Source organism: Sitophilus oryzae, unplaced genomic scaffold (genome assembly GCF_002938485.1).
Source record: "Sitophilus oryzae breed Bouriz unplaced genomic scaffold, Soryzae_2.0 scaffold_496_pilon_pilon, whole genome shotgun sequence".
In the NCBI taxonomy this organism is placed as follows: Eukaryota; Metazoa; Arthropoda; class Insecta; order Coleoptera; family Curculionidae; genus Sitophilus; species Sitophilus oryzae.
This window is the reverse complement of record NW_022147080.1, coordinates 2,102,782-2,121,109: the sequence shown is the minus strand read 5'-3', so window position 1 is coordinate 2,121,109 and position 18,328 is coordinate 2,102,782. Positions and strand designations below refer to the sequence as shown.

The 18,328-nt window shown below is 33.4% G+C and overlaps 1 protein-coding gene across 1 annotated transcript; it reads left to right on the top strand.

Moving 5' to 3' along the window:
• Positions 1-145: 145 nt before the first annotated feature.
• LOC115886774 (Bardet-Biedl syndrome 1 protein homolog) lies at positions 146-16,678 on the top strand. The gene is made up of 10 exons (XM_030906058.1): positions 146-182; positions 779-1,041; positions 2,827-3,022; positions 3,201-3,417; positions 4,450-4,692; positions 6,501-6,729; positions 14,600-14,755; positions 14,835-14,962; positions 15,045-15,179; positions 16,475-16,678. The coding sequence occupies exons 1-10, from the start codon at positions 172-174 to the stop codon at positions 16,676-16,678; spliced, it is 1,782 nt and encodes a 593-aa protein (XP_030761918.1). The 5' UTR covers positions 146-171.
• Positions 16,679-18,328: the final 1,650 nt, after the last annotated feature.

The following is an 18,328-nucleotide window of genomic DNA, read 5'->3' as shown; positions in this document are numbered from 1 at the left end:
ATCTTTGTATCTCTACTCGATAAACGATAAACCGAGTAAAACACACGAAAATGGGACACACTGTATAGTTTGTAGTACATTTTCAGCCTTATTTTAAGTACTATTTAACGGTTACTAAGCAACCAAAAACTAATACAAACATAACCAAAAGTATCTGCAAATGTTACGAATATGAGTAGAAGGTAGGAAAATAATAATCTTATTTTGTTTTGTTTTCTGTAAACATTGTGATGTGCACCATATCTACACAATTTTTTATATGCAACTAAATTTATTACTTTCATTTTGAATGTCCAGTGAAAGTCAATGGCGCTGATTTACCATCAGTTTCACTGTTAAAAAAATAAACCAATATGTAATATCGTGTAATGCATCAATCACGAAACATATTTGATATTTTTTTTTAATAAGGTATTTAATATTTATAAAAATATACCTACTTAATAAGCTTGTACAGAGAACTGTTACCCCATTGTCACGCGTAATATGGTGAAAAATATATCAATATTTCGTGAATGGATTATATTATTCTTCTTCTAATAAAATCCTATTCTTCTTCTAATATAATCCTAGAAATTATAGGCTAGTAATAAAAAATCTCAATTTGGCCAAAATTGTACTTACGAGGTCCTGCCTTTTAGCCCTCGTTATATCAGATATCAGATATCAATTGAGTAACTTCCAAATTTCCCGTTTGGGTTTCCCTATTATTATGTTGATTCGGAAAACACCTAGGAGTTCTATACCTATGGAATATAGGAATACCAAATATTTTTAGCGAACTTAGTGTATCAAGATGGCTAGAAGCTCATACAGATCGCGGAGCAGGACTAACAACGTTGCCACGTAATGCCATTTTGACCGACATCGTGGGAAATGGAGACTACCACTTGGTTATTACAGATCTGAAACTTGATAATGATACCAAATCCAGATTGAAAGTGTACAAGGGCACACTGATGACACACGATCAGGCATTATCAAACACACCTAACTCAGTGATAAGCTTTTATGCTGACTTGAATGAACCAAGAATACCAGGTAAAATAATTACAAAAATAGTTTTATTGATAAATACAGGGTGAGTTTCCTACGATGTTCTCTAAGGGTATCTCGGAAACTACTGGAGATAGAGAGTCGGTTAAATGGGGAAAGAATTGCAGTTTTGTCGGGTCATAAATATGCGTCTTTCAGATTTTTGAAAAAGTTCATGGCTTACTAGATATTTCGAAAAAAACAAATTTTGGCTATTTTAAAAATTATCCCTAATTCCATTATAAGCTATTTTAGACAAAAAGTTTTCAGATAAAAGTTGTAGATAATCACATCCGTAATGAGACTGTGTCCTCCGTTCTCTTCTAAAGCCTGTCATTTTTGACATATGACACAAACATATGTTTTTTTAAATGGAAACCATAGTAGCCCTCATTATGGTATTTATCTACAACTTTTATATGAAAACTTTTTGTCTAAAATAGCTTATAATGGAATTAGGTACATTTTTTAAAATAGCCGAAATTTGTTTTTTTCGAAATATCTAGTAAGCCATGAACTTTTTCAAAAATCTGAAAGGCGCATATTTATGACTCCACAAAACTGCAATTCTTTCCCCATTTAACCGACTCTCTATCTCCAGTAGTTTCCGAGATACCCATAGAGAACATCGTAGGAAACTCACCCTGTATATAGGGTGTTTCAACAAACATGTGTCCGACATCCCCAATGTCTCGTGAGGAGATTCCTGACATAAAAATAAGATTTATTTTTTATATCAACATAGTCCGATTCTCCTTTATTTCGTAGCTACAGGGTATTAAAGTTTTCAATTTTTATTATAATTTTCTACCAAGTTCTTTTAGCGATTCCAATGACATTTTAAGGGTAAAAGTTACTGTAAATGCTACGTATTTTAGCACCAAAAAAGTGTGAACAGATTCACCAGAGACGTGCATATTACTGGAATATTTTACTAAAAAAAACATGTGTGCCACTGCTTTTTTTCCTCTTGTTAGCAAACTTGTATAGGCCATTTAATGTTGATCAAAAGTTGTATTTTTATTAATCACAATTTAATAAAATTAAAATAAAAATATAATTTATAAATTATTTATTAAATTTATTTTATTATTTACTTTTATTAAAATTTATAACACTGATGTTTAATGCTGCCTAAAACATATTCAAGAAAAAAATTCTGGTATTTAAGAAAATTACAAAGGACCTATTTTTTAAAGTTAACACTCATGCTTATAGGATTATATTATTCTTCTTCTAATAAAATCCTATTCTTCTTCTAATATAATCCTAGAAATTATAGGCTAGTAATAAAAAATCTCAATTTGGCCAAAACTGTACTTACGAGGTCCTGCCTTTTAGCCCTCGTTATATCAGATATTAGATATCAATTGAGTAACTTCCAAATTTCCCGTTTGGGTCTCCTAACGATGCTGCCTAATGCTGCCTAAAACATATTCAAGAAAAAAATTCTGGTATTTAAGAAAATTACAAAGGACCTATTTTTTAAAGTTTTAACACTCATGCTTATAGGTATAGGAACGTTTATCATATTTTTTTATGAGGAATCAATGAGCACTTATTTAGAACTCTGACTTGTTAACCCCCTGTAGCTATGAAACAAAGCAGAATCGGACCTATGTTGATATGAAAAATAAATCTTATTTTTACGTGAACGAGTACCTTAGGAAAGATCGCATATTTTTTAAAACACCCTGTGCACTGTGCATGGTTCAAGATTCTCGGCAAGTTTAATGACAAAATGGCGAATGCGACAGAATATAACAAAAAAGCGAAATCTTATTATTATAGTTGTTGGTGTGGCATGTGGATCAGAGCTTTTTCTCTATAAGAACCTAAAACCCTTTTATAAATGTAAAGTACCATCTTGTCCTTTATCAGAACAAGAATCGGAACTATGGAAGACTTTAATGGAAAAACAAGATTTTAATAGTGAAGATATTATTAAGGAACTTAAAAAAATTCCTTTTTCTTTACTTAGCTCCAGGTAGGTACTTTTCATTCCCAATTATGAATAAAAATGTTTTTGTAAAATGTTTGTATGACAGTTTTAGGTTTCTAAAAATTAGCAAAACTTTTTTTGGAATTTTATGCATTAAATTTAATATTTAATAGAATATTTCAGTGAAAACATGACAAAATAAATATTTTTTAAATAATTTTAGGTCACAGCACATACTAAACCTAGAATCTCCACTTAAAATAGAGGAGTATATCAGGAAGTATATAAATAGTATGCCTACAAAAGAGAATGTTATAACCTGCATGAGTACTATAGAAAAAACAACTCACGACAAATACTCTGTGAATTGTCCAATCATCGGGACAGAGTTTGGAAATATTTATATATTAGATCCTCAAAATTTCAGCATATTGCATCAGGTAAGGTTCATCTAGTCAACTGTTATTTTTTTAAGAACGTATAAAAATATTCGAAAGGTATCATCATTATCAAATACAGCTTATTCAACATTTACCAATTATGGTGTAGCTGCCCTCACATATTTATATAATCTCCTTGCAATTGAGCCCATGGCTGTCTATTGTTGGCTTTGCGGGTCCAAGTTATCCCTCTTAATTTCCTAATAGCATGGTTCATTGTTAGGCTTGGTCTTCTTCTAGGTCTCTTAATTCCTTGTGGGTACCATGCTGGAATTTTTTTGTAGTCCATCTGATGTCCGTCCTTCTTGCCAGGTGTCCTGCTCATTGCCACTTGAGGGATTTGATTCTGTGAATGACATCGATTACCTGGGTTCTTTGTTGTATCTACTCTTATTCTTTTACGATCTATCTTTGTTATTTGCGGTGTGCGACCTGCAGTTTCCTTCTGATGTCAGTTTTAAGTGTCCAGGTTTCGCATGCATAGGTCATGACTGGTAGCTGGTAGTACACATTGATCGAATATTTTCTTCTTTAGATAAAGTGGCATTCTAGATTTGAATATGATTGAGTTTCTTCCATATGTATTTCAAGCTAACTTAATTCTTCTGTTGGTTTCTGGCAGTAGAGATCCTGAGCTGTGTATTAGTTGTCCCAAAACTCTTCTACTATTTCCAATGTTGTGTTATTTATTAGAACGTCTTTCCTATCTACTATTTTGTTGTACCAAACCAAACAAGAAACTATATCAAGGATAGAGCAAGAAGAGACACTTGGCGAGATTGCGAAGGGGTTTCAATATGACTGACTAGACTTTCATTGCTTGTTGAGTGTCACTTTTTTTAAACGTTTTGCTTTTAGTTTGGGAATGATCGCACGCTACAAAAATAACTATTTTATTAGCCTCTGGAAAATTTACATGATCTTACTATAGTTTAAATAAAGAGTTAAAAAAAACTGATAAAAAAGAGATTTCAAAATGGTTGCTGTGATGTCCGTTATTTATATTGGAATATAAAAATAGTGTTTTTTTAGGCAAACACTTGTAATGTTAAAGCAACCCCGTTTATTATAGAATGCTCTGGATTGTATGATATAGAGTTCAGAATAATTGTGGCTTGTAGAGAGGGCTACATATGCATTTTAAGAAAAGGTTGGCTTGAGGGGAAATCTTTGATCCAAATCACTAATGACATTGTTGACATGGTTTTAATACCGGGAGATAATTTTATAACAGTTGCTACAGCGGATAAGGGTTTGCATTGTTATACAAAAAGGGTAAGTTCATTTTATTTTTGGATTTTGTTATTGCTAAACCTTTTGATTAAAAAAATAGGCAAGTTTTTTAATCAAAGACGGCTGGGGAATGACAATCGATGATAATTTTGGCGAGGTCAATCTCTAGACGTCATTTACTGAAAATTGACATAAAACTTGTCAAAAATTAACACTAATTATGATCAAAGACGATAGTACGTTTTCAGACCCTCAAATCTATTTCCAAGAAAATATTTTTTCTCGAATTTTTGAACTATTAAAAATTATTTTTACTTAATATAAAAATAAACTATAACTTTATAAGGTCAACTGGAAGAAAGCACCATTAAAAAACAAAGAAGATCACGGGCCAAGTAAAAAAAATCATCGATTGTCTTTCCGCAGCCGTCTTTGATGACGTTTTTTTTTTCGATGTATGGTTTAATAAATAACTATTATTTACAACCAACATAATACAGGGTGGCCCATCGAAAACGTTCCGCAAGGCATAACAGCCAGGGTATTTTTTTTTCGAAAAATCCAAAAACCCGTCAATTTTGTTTGTGAGGGGGACAACTTTTGCCCCAAAAATGAGTGCAAAATCTTCAACCCTCTAAGCGGGGGTGTCATCCCCAACTTTTTTCAAATGGGAAGGGGGGTCATGTGGCGTCGCAATAAAAAGGGCTTTTTATTCTCTATATTTCCCCGCTTCGTTTTTAAAAATCGGTCGAGTCATTTTGAAAATATGAAAGACTGAAATTTGAAAAGTACTTTTTTGCAAAAAACGCATAATTTGAATTAATTAAAAAAAATTATTTTATTAATGAAGAAAATGCTGAAAATATTACCCGTCAACCTCCATACAGTAATACGTAATAGAAATTATTTTCAACCCGTTCTAGAACATTCTGAAGAACTTGCGGGGTCACTTCGCAACAAACATCAATAATTCGCCTTCGCAGGGTTTCTAATGAGGCGGGTGGAGTGCACTTTACTTTTTATGTGTCCCCATAGAAAAAAGTTTAAAGGAGTCAAGTCGGGTGACCGGGGAGGCCACTCAATCGCACCCCTTCGTCCTATCCACCGAACGGAAAAGTTATTGTTTAAATAATTACGTACATTTTGAGAGTAATGTGGAGGTGCACCGTCTTGTTGAAATATTAGTTCCGCTTCAACGTATCCAGGATTGTTCTCTATGATGTCAGTTAGGGCTGGATCGATGGTATTTTCCAGTAAATCCAAGTACATATCACCTGTTAGATTTCCAGGAAGAAAAAAAGGACTCGCAATAGAATTTCTAAAAATACCAGCCCACACGTTCAATTTCTTAGGGTTTTGTGTGTGCACCTCGTGAAAAGCCCTGGGGTTGTCCTCAGTCCAGTACCGACAGTTGTGCCGATTAACTACACATTTCAAAAAGAAAGTACACTCTACCTAATCCGATCGTTCATCTTTGTGGCAAGTGAAAAAATGCGTAAACATCTAGAAATAATAAGAAAAAACAGCAAATTGGTCGAAGAAATTTATCCTGATCATGTACCCTGATAATAGAAAGCCCTTTTCAATGCGGTACCACTTGACCCCCTTCCCACTTGAAAAAAGTTGGGGGTTGACACCCCCGCTTAGCGGGTTGAAGATTTTGCAATCATTTTTGGGGCAAAAATTGTCCCCCTCACAAACAAAATTGACGTGTTTTTTGAATTTTCTGAAAAAAAAAATTACCCTGGCCGTTATGCCTTGCGGAACGTTTACGATGGGCCACCCTGTATATAATGCTCACATCTGAATTTTTGTTGTAGTTGTGTAATTTTGACTAAATCAAATTTTAGGGCCAAAAATTGTGGTCCGCGACAACTACAAATTCCATAACATGTCTGTGCTTAGTGCCTCTGGATCATATCAACATGTACATGGTAGCTGTGGGTATGAAGAATGGACTAATCCATTTATACCATGGAAGACATTTGACTGATTTCACTGTTGCTCCTGACACACCATCGGTCATAGTTTTTGGACCAGTGGGACAGGAAGAAAATGTCATGGTTATTGTAACTATGGGTATAAATAAAATTTCAATATTTATATTTATGTCCTAAAAGCATTAGTAGGACAATAATGCCCTGGATCACACGATGGGCATTATTGCGTATTAAAGCACAATATTTGTATATTTAATTTTTTACTTCATCATTTTTCCAGAATTTTTGGATAATTTTTAATACAAAGTGTAATGATAAAATCTTTTTAGTGAATGTTTACTATTTTGTGTTTGTTAAGGTGTTTATTATTAAATGGCCTGTTATGTTGATCATAATGCCCATGGGAGTTATAGGTTATTTACGTTATGCGAGTTTGTTTAATGTGCATAGTAATCTCCTTTTCTCTGCTTTCTGTTTTGTTAAGGTGTTGGTTATAATGCCCCTTAATATTGGTCATAATGCTCATGGGAGTTATAGCCTATTTATTATTTGATGCGCATAGTAATCTGTGCTTTGTGTTGTCAAGGTGTTGATTATATTATAATGCCCTGTAATATTGATCATAATGCCCACGGGAGTTATAGGCTATTTAAGTCATAGATTGTTTAATGTGTATAGTAATATGTGTTTTGTGTTGTCAAGGTGTTGATTATAATGCCCAGTAATATGAATCCATGAGAGTTAGAGTAATACAATAATACGGCAATAATACTAAAGTAAAAAAATTGGCGCCGGGAGGAACGTATAGCCGCCCATATTAAAATATGTTAGTAAAAAGTTGGTAGGCAGTTCTTTTAGTTTCAAAGTAAAGGTATTTTTTCAATTTTGGTCCGCGGTTATTTCCCCTATCCGCCACCTGGGGTCGCGTCCGATGGGAGTTTGGAGTTCTCCACACAGATTTTCTTTTTTTCTTGTTTTTTTTTGGCTTTATCTCAAAAACTACGGCTTTGACACACTTTGATATTATCTTAAGTTTTGTTTAAAATATATTTCTGTACAAAAAAGTGAAAACCGTGTTTTGCTAGCTGTTTTGTTTCTGAGTTATAATTTTTTAAACAATATTTCATTTTTTTTATCTCAAAAACTGCAGCTTTGACTGATTTTGATATTCTTACAAATTTTGTTGCAAATATTATTATATATAAGAATCGCTTTTAAAACGTATTTCGACGTTGTGCGATGCCTAGTCGCCACTGATTTCGTTAATTCCAGTCCCCGTCAGGCAGATCCCTTGAGCTCATCGCCTTCTTGACACCCTCCATCCAGTTTGTCCTTGGTCTTCCCCGTTTCCTTCTCTTTTGTGGAAGCTAGTTTAGTACTTTCTGAGGCAGTCGCGTGTTGTCCATCCTTGTTACATGTCCATACCACTTCAGTTGGGCACTATTATTCCTAATCTTAAATTGAAAACCGCGTTCCTCTAGTTACTGTAATTTTGGAGTTACGATTTTTTAAAAATTTTAACCCCCTCCCATACCCCTTACCAACCCCCCACTCCCACCAAAAACTAATGGCCAGATTCTCGGGTGCCACAGTATTTTTGTGCCAAATTTGGTTAAAATCGGTTTAGCGGTTTTTGAGTTATCGTGTTACAGACGGACAGACGGATAGACGGACAGACCGACAGACGGACAGACGGACAGACAGATACCATGAAAATATTTTGTATTTAGGTCATTTATGATCCAAATAACTCATTTTGAGTGAAATTAAAAAAACTTTTTTTTTGCCGATCTTAATAACCTACCATACCTGTTGGTTGGTCGGCTAAAAAAATAAATTAAAGGCCTTCACTTATTTGCTTCCTGCTATAGTCTGTATAAAGAACAATGACAGTTGTTCTCTGGCCATAATAATTCAAAACTAAACTGTTTTCTCTGTCATGTGGAGGCTTAAACACGAATACGAGCCCTAACAACTATATGTTGGGACAAGGTCATATTTTGGAATTATTGCCCTGGTTTTTGAAAATGACTGAAAAATATATGTTTAATTTTTTAAATATAAACATAGCCATATATCCTAAACAACTTGACAATATTTTTATGAATTTGTAAATCAATCCATATTTACAGTAGCGGATTTTGTTCATAAAAGGACAAATTTGCCTGACAATAGTTAAGATAGAGAGTTAAGCGTCACAACACGTGTTGAATTTCTACTCGATTTTGGCGGTTTTTCTAGTAAAAAAAATTAAATAAACGGGAATATAGTTGGTTTGCGGCGCAATTAACATCCATCTGTAAGAGTTTTAAGGAATTTTGCACTCTAAAAGGAAAATCCGGGATAACAATTAATCTAACCTATAAGGTTGGTGGGACGAAAAAGGAAAACCATGGGGACTTGTTTCAAATGCAAGAGAAGCTGTGTCTACGTGGATGTCACAAAGGATAAGAACATTAAGGACTTATTTGGAGGCCCCTGCGATCTATGCAGGAATAACCTATGTAGAGATGCTCTAAGATGACATCAAGTGACATCAGGGCTTTAATGACCCAGTCCTCGCACTGTTATGTTTTTGTGAGAGGATTGTATCTGCACCATAAAGCAGATAAGTACTTTGCAGAAGAGCTTCAGGGATCTCCAGGAAAACTGTAGTGTCTTAAACAAGGATCTCTGTGATGTAAAGCAGGAATTCCAGCAAATTAAATCGGTGGCTGAATCGGCTCTGAAGTCATATGCCCAGGCCCTAGCAAATAGTACTAATGCCCTAAATAAAGAAATTGCCAGCATTAGGGCTTCAGCGGAGTTTATCTCAAAGTGCCATGATGATCAAAAGAAGCAGCTCGAGGCCACCTCAGATTTGTTAAAAACACACAACAAGGAAAACATCAACTTAAAACAAGACATCAAATTACTTGAAAGCAAGGTAAACACATCCTTACTAAAGGAGAAGGAATGTAATGTAATTATCACGGGCCTTAAATATCGACAAAATGCTAATGTAACTGATATGGCTAGGACTATTTTTGATCACTTAAGTTTTGACAGTCTTCAAATAAAACAGTGCAATGCCCTTAATAAAAGGGAGAATTCCCCTATTGTGGTCAAACTAAACAACAAGGCGGATAAAACTACCTTGTTTAAAAGACGCAAGGAGATTGGCAAGATCACGGCGGAGTCATGTGGACTACAGGAAAGTAACATCTACTTCAACGAGGACCTCACTGTTGAAAATCAAAAATTATTTAAGCTTGCTCGTGATGCCAGGAAGCAAAAATTAGTACAAAGTGCCTACACCTTTAATGGCTCTGTTTATGTGAAAAAAACACCCACATCAGAGTCCCTAAAAGTCCTAAATGCAGAGAGTCTGAGAATTTTGTAACTTCCAGCTGCACATAAGTTTTTCTTCATATCTGTGCTGTTTTTATACTTAAGGGATCCCCATCAGGATGGCTTTCTCACTTTTGTGTAATGTTCAAAATATACAAGGTTGTCGAACCAAGTTGAAGGAACTTAGACTCTCTTATGACGGCTGCCCTTATGATGTTACCTTTGTTACGGAATCCTGGTTGAACGATTCTGTGATGGACAATGAAATTATCAATACAGGGGTGTACTCTTTATTTCGACGGGATAGGATAACTACATGTTCCAAGAAAAGTGATGGTGGTGGTGTTTTCATAGTGATCAAAAACAAATTTAACCCCATTCTACTTGAGGAGTTTCACAGTGATGGAGAAGACATTTGGGTGCTTTTAACGGTTGGTAACTTTAAGATTTATCTGTGCTGTGTCTATTTGCCGCACCACGAAGATGTTAATTATACATGCTTTTTAACTAAATTAAAACTAAACCTAGATAAATTAAAAAACTGCCCTATCTTAATTTGTGGTGACTTCAATTATACTACAGTCAATTGGTTTGAAAACAATGGTCACTTGGAACCATTTAATGTACCCCCAAAATATTGCGACTTGCTGGAGACTCTTTCTCATTATAGTTTTATGCAGTTCAATAATGTCCAGAATACAAATAATAGACTTTTAGACCTAGTGTTTTCTAACAATTTTTATATAAGCAATTTAGTTCGGTCGGACCATCCTCTGTTGTCTGTGAATGTGGATCACCCCTCTTTAGAGTTCCTTTTTAACTGTCCTGATTGCAACTTAAAGGAAAAACTTAACATGAAATATGTGAGAAACTTTAACCAGGCCAATTATATCAACATAAATGCTGAGCTGGATTCTCTCAGCTGGCGAGACTTGCTCAACTCTAAAAACATTAATGAGAATGTCAAAGTATTTTATGAAACTTTGAACAAAACCATACAAAACAATGTCCCCCTAAAAAGAATAAATAATAAATTTCCACCTTATTTCTCTCAAAATACTATTAAACTTATTCTAAGAAAAAATAAAATACACAAAAAATGGAAAATTAGCAAAGACGAAAGTCTTTACAATGCTTTTAGATTATTGCGCTCACAGAGTAGAAGATGCATTAATAGTGACTATCAATCTTATGTATCCATACCTAACAACAATAAAAAATTTTGGCAATTTGTGTCAAAAAAGAGGTCAAATACGGGGACTCCAGGGGAGATGAGGTTTGGGAATCGGGTAGCGAGGGATGGAGCCGAGATCTGTGAGTTGTTTTGCGATTTTTTTCAAAGTGTGTATGTACCAAGGTCGCTAGCAATAAAGAGGTCTCAAAGGTATTGTCAAACCAGTAATAAGTCATTGTCTAGTGTGTTGTTAACCGTAGATGAGGTCCAAAAAGTTCTCGAGGGGCTAGATGAAAAAAAAGGGGCGGGCCCTGATAACATCCCAGCCATATTCGCAAAAAAATGCTCGGCTTCGCTTTGCATACCACTAACACTTCTTTTTAACCAGTCTCTCTCTTCTGGAGTATTTCCAGACACATGGAAAGTTTCTGCCATCACGCCCATCTATAAGAAAGGCAAGAAGTGTGACGTCAAGAATTATAGGCCCATCTGCAAATTATGTACCTTCTCCAAACTTTTTGAAAAGCTAGTCTACCCATATATTTTCAATTTTGTGATCGCTGATATTATACCAGAGCAGTATGGTTTTCTTAAAAAAAGGAATCTAGAACTAAATCTCATGGAATACTCAACATACATATATGAAGCATTTGACTCGTTTTGTCAAGTTGATGTCATATTTACAGATTTCAGCAAAGCATTTGATAAGATCAGCCATGAAATTATGATTCAGGTGCTGGGGAGATGGGAGTCTGTGGAGATCTGCTGAGATGGTTTGAGTCCTATTTGCTCAATAGATCTATGTTTGTGGCGCTTTTGGGCTTTTGCTCGGGTACATTCTCCCCGTCATCAGGGGGTTCCACAGGGTTCTCACCTCGGCCCCTTCTCTTTGTAATGTATATTAATTGTATAACGCTATGTTTTGATGACTGCCTGTTCCTTTGCTACGCTGATGATCTGAAGATCTTTCTCAGAGTTAATTCCATGTCAGATTGTGAAATTCTACAAGCTAGTCTTGAGAGGCTGATCGAGAGTTTTTGCAATGAAAATCAGTTATTTTGAATCCTGACAAATGTTCTGTGTTGTCGTTCTCTCAGGCATCTACAATCATTAACTATAATTATAAACTTGGAAGTTCTGTTTTAAACAGAGTTACCCATATAAAAGATCTAGGGATTCTGTTTGACTCTAAAATGACTTTTCAACTCCATATTGACAAACTGGTTAATGATTGTAATAGGACCCTTGGATACATTAAAAGACAATGTGTTGATTTCAATAACTCCAAAACGATTTTGACTCTGTATTACTCATATGTATTTAGTAAACTACAATTCGCATCTGTCATATGGAGCCCTGTATATAGAAATAACGTTGAGAGACTGGAAAAAATACAAAGAAATTTTTTTGAGATTCCTTGGCTATAAATCGCACTCCACGTAGCACATCATGATTACTCAGAGATACGGCGGCGCTTCAAAATTCTTTGAATTGGAAAAGAGACGTACTCTGTCTGACATTTTAACTTTGTTTAAGATCACTAATAATCTGTCTAGCTCTCCAAATATCCTATCGAGAGTTAAGATTAATGTGCCTGTCCGTGCGCTGAGGGGTCATGACCTCTTTTGGGTTCCATATTGTAGGACCAATTATTACCAGAATGCACCATTGGTGAGGATGGTTAGGGCTGCTAACTTGTATTGTTCTGATTCTGAACTAGATTTTTTCAATCAAAATCTACTAACCTTTAAGAATAGGCTTAAGTTGAAATTGTTAGAGTAGACCGATCTCCTGTCCTGTGATACTGTGTATATATAGACTACAGGGACCTGTAAACGCACTACCTCTATGCTTTGTATTAATTAATTAAGAAATCTAAATATATTGTAGATGTTACTTGTTTTATAACTTATAATATTGTTAATGGAAAATTATTGTAAACTGTAATATCAGGATACTAGTTTTGGACTTTTGTTCCGTTTGTATCCTAAAGACTGAAATAGATAAATAAACTAAATGTTGGGACAAGTATTTTTAAATAATTAATATCATAGGCGGCTTTGCTATAAACGTCACAAATGTCGCAAACTGTTTACTTCAGCACTGACAGCTTGTAAGTGACTCGATACTTTGAGTAGTGAGACTTACTGTAAATAATTTTAACTTTTTTAATTTTCAATTTTGTTAATTTAATCCAAAGTAATGGTCCGTGGAAAAACTACAAATCAAAAACTACGCGAAATTATCATTCGTCAATACAGTACGGGAAAAACAATTCGAAAAATCTCTGATGATTTAAATATTCCAAAAACCACGGTCTTTAATATAATAAAAAAATACGGCGAATCTGCCAGTGTAGGCGTTAGAGGTAAAAGTTCGGGAAGGCCAAAAGTTGTATCTCAGAAAGATTTACGAAATTTAGTAAAAATTTGCAAGTCTGCGAAGAGTACTCTAGCGAGTACTCTTCGCGAAGTAACAGTTAAATGGAATACTGTAACTGGATTAAATATATCAAGAGAATGTTGCCGAAAATATATCCATATATGCGGTCTGGGGTTTTACAAGGTAAACTTTATTTTGTGTGGATAATCAATTACCTGAAGATTATTGATACAAATTCTTATTTAGGCCAAAGAAAAACCGCTACTGACAGAAATTCAAAAGAAAAATCGCTACAATTGGGCAAAATCTAAATTATCGTGGACACAAAATGATTGGAATAAGGTCATATCTAGCGATGAGTCTAAATTTGATGTTTGCGTTGGAGATCATCGAAAACGAATAATACGAAATAAAGCAGAAGCCTTTCATACAGATTGCTTAAAGAGGGTTGTTAAATTTCCTAAGGGGATTATGGTTTGGGGTTGCATGTCAGCAAGAGGTTTTTTAGTGCTCAAGAATTGTTTCCAAACGAAGACTATATTTTTCAACAAATCGCATCGTGCCGTTCAGCAAAATTAACTAAAAATTGGTTCAGTAATAATAATATAAAAGTTCTATCCTATCCTGCAAGTAGTCCGGACCTCAATGTTATAGAAACTGTGTGGCATAAAATGAAGCAATATTTAAGAAACCACCCTCAACGAACAATTTTTGATTTGCGGACAAAACTGCAGGAAATTTGGGATAATTTTTCTCCTCAAATGTACCAATCTTTGGTAAATACAATGCCATTAAAAGTTCAGGCAGTTGTTACGGCGAAAGGTGATGTAACTCCGTATTAAACAAATTTCTTGTTGTGCTGTCCCAATATATACTTGTCAGCAAATTTGGCTTGATTTTGGCAAAATAAGCTATTATCAAAAGTGATTTCTTTGCAAAAAAAATGCTTTATAAAAATATAGAAAATGTGTCTAGATCATATTGTAATGTTTGAATTTAGAATAATAAACAAAATAAATTGAGTCGTTTTAACAAATTACTATTTTTATTGCAAAAAAGACCTTGTCCCAACATATAGTTGTTAGGGCTCGTAGAAATTTCTGAACGTTTTTCTATTATACAGGTGGGACAATAAGTTTCAAAATACTGAAACGGACAGCTGATTTTTCTAATAGAAATCACGAAAGCGTGCCTGTATTGCAAGGAAAGCCATTACCTTTGCCCAAAAGGAGTAAACTATTTCTGGAACAGAGTCTGCGCGAAAGACAGAGCGCTGTAGGTATGTAAAGCCTTCAAAGTTTGATAAAGTACCTATCATTTATTTAAAAATAAAATCAAAATACTTAAAACTATTTCAGAAATACATCAAACTTTTCAGCAAGATCTTCTGAGGCTTCGATTGACCACGGCACGAGCTTTGGTTCAGAATCTGAGTGACCAGTCTGGGGTTGGAAATGAAAAAGAAAATATAAAGTTATCGGCACAGGTGTCCTATAATTTCTTAACTTTATATAGATTATCTTTGTTTATAGGTATTGTTCCTTATTTTATGATAAATTCTGTTGTAGGTTTTGGGTTTGGGACCAAAATTTACCGTCATCTTAACCTTAGAGAACATAAATCCTAACAAGGTTTTGACAGGATTGTCTGTGACATTCCATTCGAATCCAATTTTTTACACCTTGACAACATATATCATTACAGTAAGTTTATCAGTTTATATTACAGCTTCTGATTCCTAAAGGTGCGCTCACTCCGGCTGCGCCGCGCAAATATGTTAAAAAGAATAATTTTTTTAACATATACTTTTCTGCGCGCTAAAAAACACTTCAAAAGTACATCTTAAAAAAATGTTTTGCGCGGCGCGGCGCAGCCGGTGTGAACGCACCTTAAGGATGCCGAAAATATAAAGTAAAAATGAGGGACTTCATCAAAAAATATGGAATATTTCTCTGATTTTTTAAGTTTGAGTTCGCGGTATAGTATAAACAAAAAATATTGTTGTACTACGAGATGTACTTTTGAAAATTGATCATATACATACTTTACAATAACAACTATTAGCTGATGATTATTTGAAGTTATTCTTATTCTTAAAAATAAAAACTGCAATATAAAAAAATGCGTAAGCAAATTACGAATTTATTTCTGTGCCTACTGTGACGCCGATCGCGTTATAAATAAATAATTATTGCGTTACTGGGTGTGTCTGTCATAATTTATATTGACATGAAATATGATGTTTATTAGAGAAAAAATGCTGCCAAACAGGTAAAACCATAGTGCGTGTGTGTAATAAATATTTTTTTGAATTTAATCTAAATCGTAAATATATTTGAGAATTTACAACTTTAACCTTACTGTTCAAAAATTATTTATTCATTTTTTAAAAAATGTTTATATCTATTACATATTTTTAAATCAATTGTGTGTGTATTAGTAGATTATTTGTACTTATTTGAGCAATTGTTTCGCAAACATGTATTTATACGTACCGTATGATCGAAAAAAAACGGCATCCAAAAGGCTTGGAAATGACGAGCAATGAAATTCCACATGTAATTTTACATCTAAAATGACAACGATCTTCATTTCAAAGCCATCACTGACGCCATTTTTTTCGATCAAATTGTATTTATGAATTACATTAAAAATGTTGTTTTAGTAATTGAAATCTTATATAGAAATTAAAAAATTATTAATTTTAATATGTCGAGAAATATTATAGACAAAAGTTGTTCAGAATTCTGTTACATCTACCGTCTGATCGAAAAAATGATGCCAAGTTTGTTTGCCAAAATGTTTTACCCCTGTTTTACATATAATATACAAGCGGTTTTTACTTCAAGGCCAATCCCGACGCCGTTTTTTTTCGATCGTATAGTATTGTATGTGTTTATGTGCTTAACATTCAAAAATATACAAAGACTATCAAAAATATAAATTTTTAATGTTTAAAAAACTGATTTTTATATATTTGTTTTTATATATATTACAGGTCCCTTTAATACCGCCAAGTTTATCATACAAAATGGAAACTCGCGTACAGGAAACTATGAGTGAAACTTCTTCGGAAACAAGTGTAGCGGAACTTGAACCTGCAGGTGTCAAAGTTATTAGGGTTTTTGTAACAAGGTACGACCATCCTAGACCCATTTTGGCAGCTACAATCAACATGCCACCCACAGAATTTATGGTCTAAAATATCAATTTATTATTATTATAGGTAGTACCAAATATTTTAACATGTATCAATACAAATTTTTAAGACATTGATTTTGTTTTTTTTTATTAAAGGAAATAGTACACTCTACTTAAATTTAAAAATACAAATTTATTTATTTTTTTTGAAACGTCACAAAAAATTTTTGCCACGTAATTGACAATATAAAAATGTCATTTTAACGCCTAGGCATAAAGTAAAGCATTTTTACGCCTAAGCATAAAAGTACGAAAATATATTATTAAACTGACATAAGTGTCAAATTCAACGAGCGTGACCATAGTTTCTCAATAAAAATATACAAAGTATTCACAAAACATCCCTCTTTAGAACTTCGTCTGTCATGTTAAGAAATGAAAGTAAATAATATTTAAATGGAATATATTACATAACAATTATGTCAATTTCAGGATTACAAGCTTGTTTTCTAACATTTTTTAAATAAAACGAAATATAAAATTTCAATATATGTATATTTGTCGTAGGTATGAAAAAAGTAAAATATAAAATTGATAAATGCTTACTTACATTGCAATAAAACTTCTATATACTTTTAGTTTTGCAATCCAAACGCAATATTTCTATTTCACAAATAAAAATATCCGACAACACTAAAATCACTGAAACTTCCGCGGCTGACAACGAAAACTGAAATCTTAAACGGCACTTTTTGTTTTGGACCTGCATATCAACATTACGCTGTACCATTATGTTTTTGTTTTTGAAATAATATAAAATATCTAATTATAACTTGTAAATTTTAATATTTTGACATGATTTGAACTATTTCTGACAAAAACTAAGTTTTTGTTATCAAGATCACATTTTAGACGGCAACTGACATATATGTCAAAGAGTAGATAAGACAAGAGACGACAGTGAACAAAGAAGTCGAATTTTGCGAGAGAGACGCAGATATATTAGAATTTAAAGGGCCCACTAAGTCCCATTTTGTTTGTTGCCAAGTATATTTCTTTGAAAAATAAACAAGATTTTCTGAAAATAAATTAATAATATAAGAAGGATATAAGTAACGTATGTTAATACGGAAATGTAAATTTTTAGTTTAGGTTCTTTTTTCGCAATGTACTGATAATATCAAAGAAACAGAATTACTAACTAAGTTGATCGATTTCAAAGATAAACAGATAAAATCTGAAAATCTGACAACGGCGTATTTTATTTATTCTAACCTATGATTTTAGGACGCTAATCAGCTGTGCTAATCAGGCTTAAACATAAACAAATCTGATTAGTTGTTTCTTGCATTTTTGCCTTTTTAAAGTGTGTTTTAAGAGTTTTTCGATATATTATCGTTTTGAGAGTTTTTAAGGTTTAATTTTAGTATCGTTTTTGTTGCGTACCAATTTGTAATTATTGTTAAATATGAATACTGAACAGGACACGAGTAGAGCAGGAAAAGACGAGATGGTGGCAATGTGTGTGCTTATAAAGACTGCAAAAATAGGTCTTATTTTTCGACAAACATAATATTTCACTCTTTTCCAAAGGATCCTGAAAAGTATTTTTATAGAAATATACTATATAATTATGTTATTAAACTAAATGTAATCCATAGATCAAAGACATGGTTAGAAGCTTGTAATATATGTTTACAAAAAAATTGAG